This window comes from Dendrobium catenatum, unplaced genomic scaffold, assembly GCF_001605985.2.
Source record: "Dendrobium catenatum unplaced genomic scaffold, ASM160598v2 fragScaff_scaffold_373, whole genome shotgun sequence".
Taxonomy (NCBI): Eukaryota; Viridiplantae; Streptophyta; class Magnoliopsida; order Asparagales; family Orchidaceae; genus Dendrobium; species Dendrobium catenatum.
The window spans coordinates 82,969-85,805 of record NW_021318835.1 but is presented as its reverse complement, the minus strand read 5'-3'; the positions used below and the strand labels follow the sequence as shown (position 1 = coordinate 85,805).

The 2,837-nt window shown below is 42.1% G+C and overlaps 1 protein-coding gene across 1 annotated transcript in view; it reads left to right on the top strand.

The window, feature by feature from the left end:
* Positions 1-2,178: 2,178 nt before the first annotated feature.
* Positions 2,179-2,837, top strand: part of LOC110100887 — a 4,362-nt gene continuing 3,703 nt past the window's right edge. Inside the window, exon 1 of the mRNA XM_020828601.2 lies at positions 2,179-2,401. Within this exon, the coding sequence (XP_020684260.2) occupies positions 2,179-2,401 (223 nt within the window). The remainder of the gene's footprint in view (positions 2,402-2,837) is intronic.

Below are 2,837 nucleotides of genomic sequence, written 5' to 3'. Positions count from 1 at the left end.
TTTAACACTCTCTTAGTGTGGGCAGAGAACCCTTCGTCCTTTCACACTCTCCTAGTGTGGGCAGAGAATCCAATCTCCTTGACAGATATCCTTAGTAGAAATCTAGAAGTAAAGAAAGAAAAGTATGAAGTAATCTCAAATCACAAATAGGAAATCTTTCCTTTGAACACCAAGTAAAGCCTTCATGCTCCAGTGGTAGAAATCCTTCTTTGAATGCTCTCACTCACTCTTTCCTTTAGTCTTCTTTCAATAAGCACGAAGATCAATGACCAAAAAGATTTGGTGGCAGACTAATTTGGACTATATATAGGAAAGACAAGAAAAACTGCGCAAAAACTGCAAATTTTCAATTCTGTACGCAGTGGATCATCCTGTACGATCGTGGATCGTCCTGGGCGATTTTACTTAAAGTGTCAGAAATGATCCTAAAGTATATTAGTACGAACTATGTTCGTACATAATCATCGTCCCGTACAAACTAGGTTCGTTTGGTACGAAACGATTATTTTATAGGCTGGTTTCCAAATCCCTGCAGGATGTAACCAACTAAGGTAAGTCGGTTCGGTTCATCCTGGGATGAACAAGTTTCATCCTGGGCGATTTTATACAGAGAGTTTCATCCAGAGATGAAGGTTAATTTCGTCCTGTACGATTTTGAACCGAGAGTTTCGTCCAAAGATGAAGGTTAATTTCATCCTATACAATTTTAAACAGAGAGTTTCATCCAGAGATGAACCATGCATTTTGTCTGGACGAACAGTGCAACGTGAGAATCCAGAGCCGTTCGTCCCGGGATGAATATTAAATTCGTCCTGGACGATTAGGACTTAGAAAAATTTTCTTACTGCCTGTTCGATCCATTGCTCTTCCGAGGGGTTAATTGACATGATCGTCCCATACAAACTATGTTCGTCCCGTACAAACTATGTTCATCCCGTACGATCAGTTCACAAAAGTTATTCCCCCTTATGTGTGTGTTGTGAATATTCACTCAATTACAATCACTCCCTCTCAATTCAAAAACATTTTTAAAGCTTTATGCTGAATTTGATTTGAAGTCTTCATAGTTTGGAGTTGATTTTCCTAAAATGTTAGTACACACTAGAGCAAAAACAAATATTCCAAAAAGTGTTAGGAGATATCTATACATAAAACAATAATATTTTTAATCGTCAAAATAATACAAGTTGCAAGAATGCAAAACATGCAAATAGCAACTCTCTTAACTTAATACCCATTCACATACTAGTCGTTTTTTTTGGGGAATTTTTGGGGCAAAGCCCGTATATAAAAGAAAAGAGGTTACAAAAAGAACTAAACCTAAAGAAAAAAGGTTTAGCAACCAAAAATACATGTATAACCCGTGTAACCCATAGCAACCAAAAAAGAACAAAACCAGAAAGGGACTAATGGCTATAACAAAATCATACTCAGGCTTAAAGGAGCTAAACCCTTAAGCAAAAATGCTTAAACAGATGTCAGGAAGACCCAAAAACACGAAACCACTCAGCCCTGGTTGCCTGCAGCCACCCAGCAAAACCAGAAAGAAGCAGCAAATTTGTTATCCACCAAAAAACCAAACAGCATCATAAATATAACGATGCCAGCAGAAAGAAGACCCAGCTCGAAGAGAAATGCGGCAGAAGCAGGCCGTCCAAGGGAAGAGACCAACCGAGCCCACAAGGTTTAGCTCCACTCATCATCGTCTGTATAGTCCATACAAGCCCCCAAAAATAGAATTGCTGAGCACGCCGAACAAAACCATCAAAACGCTCAGCCATCAGTAAAACAGGAAGGAAATACCGTAAGAAGCAAATCCAGCTTGTTCCAGTGTAAAGTCTTAAACCGAATAGCATGTTTAATTTTCGTAATGAGGCCTTTAGTTGAATCAACTTTGCCAGCAAAACGCCTCTCATTCCTCGATCTCCAAATATGATATACAGCACATGAAGTCACAAAGAAGGAGAAATATTTTTCCACATCAGAGGAGGTGACCTGGTCATCCAGGAACTCAAAATTTCCTGCCTTGTCACTCAGATTCATTCTTCTTTGCGTGATAAAGAAGATAAGAGATGTTTTGTACGCATCGCTGCTAGGGTTTCCTTACCCTAGCTTCCCCGCCGTTTCTCTCTTCCTCTTCCAAGCCTCCGCCTGGGGAGGGGGGGGGGTGCGTTTTCTATGGCCTCCTCCTCCGCCTACCACTCTAATTTCCCTCCCCTGCCTGGTGCTCTTCCTCCGGCTCTTGCTTGTCCTGTGGGATTGAATTTTGTTTCTAATCTCACTAAGGAAGATCCGGTTGCTGAAGAGTTTTCGCTTTCCTTCGTCCCTCCGGCTACGAAAGTCCCCTTCTCTACTGATGAGCTTGCTAAGGGAGTTTTAGATTGGGGCTCTTCGCTCATTGGTTACTCTATCGGGCCATAGCTGACCTGTTTGAGCCTTCTCAACTCGGTCAAGAAAGCTTGGAACCCGAAGGGAGATGTGGAGCTCCTCTCGCTTAACGATGGCTTCTTCCTGTTCAAATTTTCTTCTCCGGAAGACTACCAGCTTGCATGCTCGGGTGGTCCGTGGTTCTTCTTCGGGCGTCCCTTCATTCTTCAAAAGTGGACTCCAAAATTCAAGCCTCAACGAGATGAGTTTTCCTCTATCCCTATCTGGATAAAAATTGTTGATTTGCCCCTTGCTGTTTGGTACCCCGCTGGAATATCTAAAATCGTAAGCTTTGTTGGCCACCCGCTTGCGGTTGACTCCCTCACTGCCAGAAAAACTCGGTTAACATTTGCCAGAGTATGTGTCCTCGTATCTTGCAAGTCTTCTTTCCCTGATGAGATTCCCGTTTC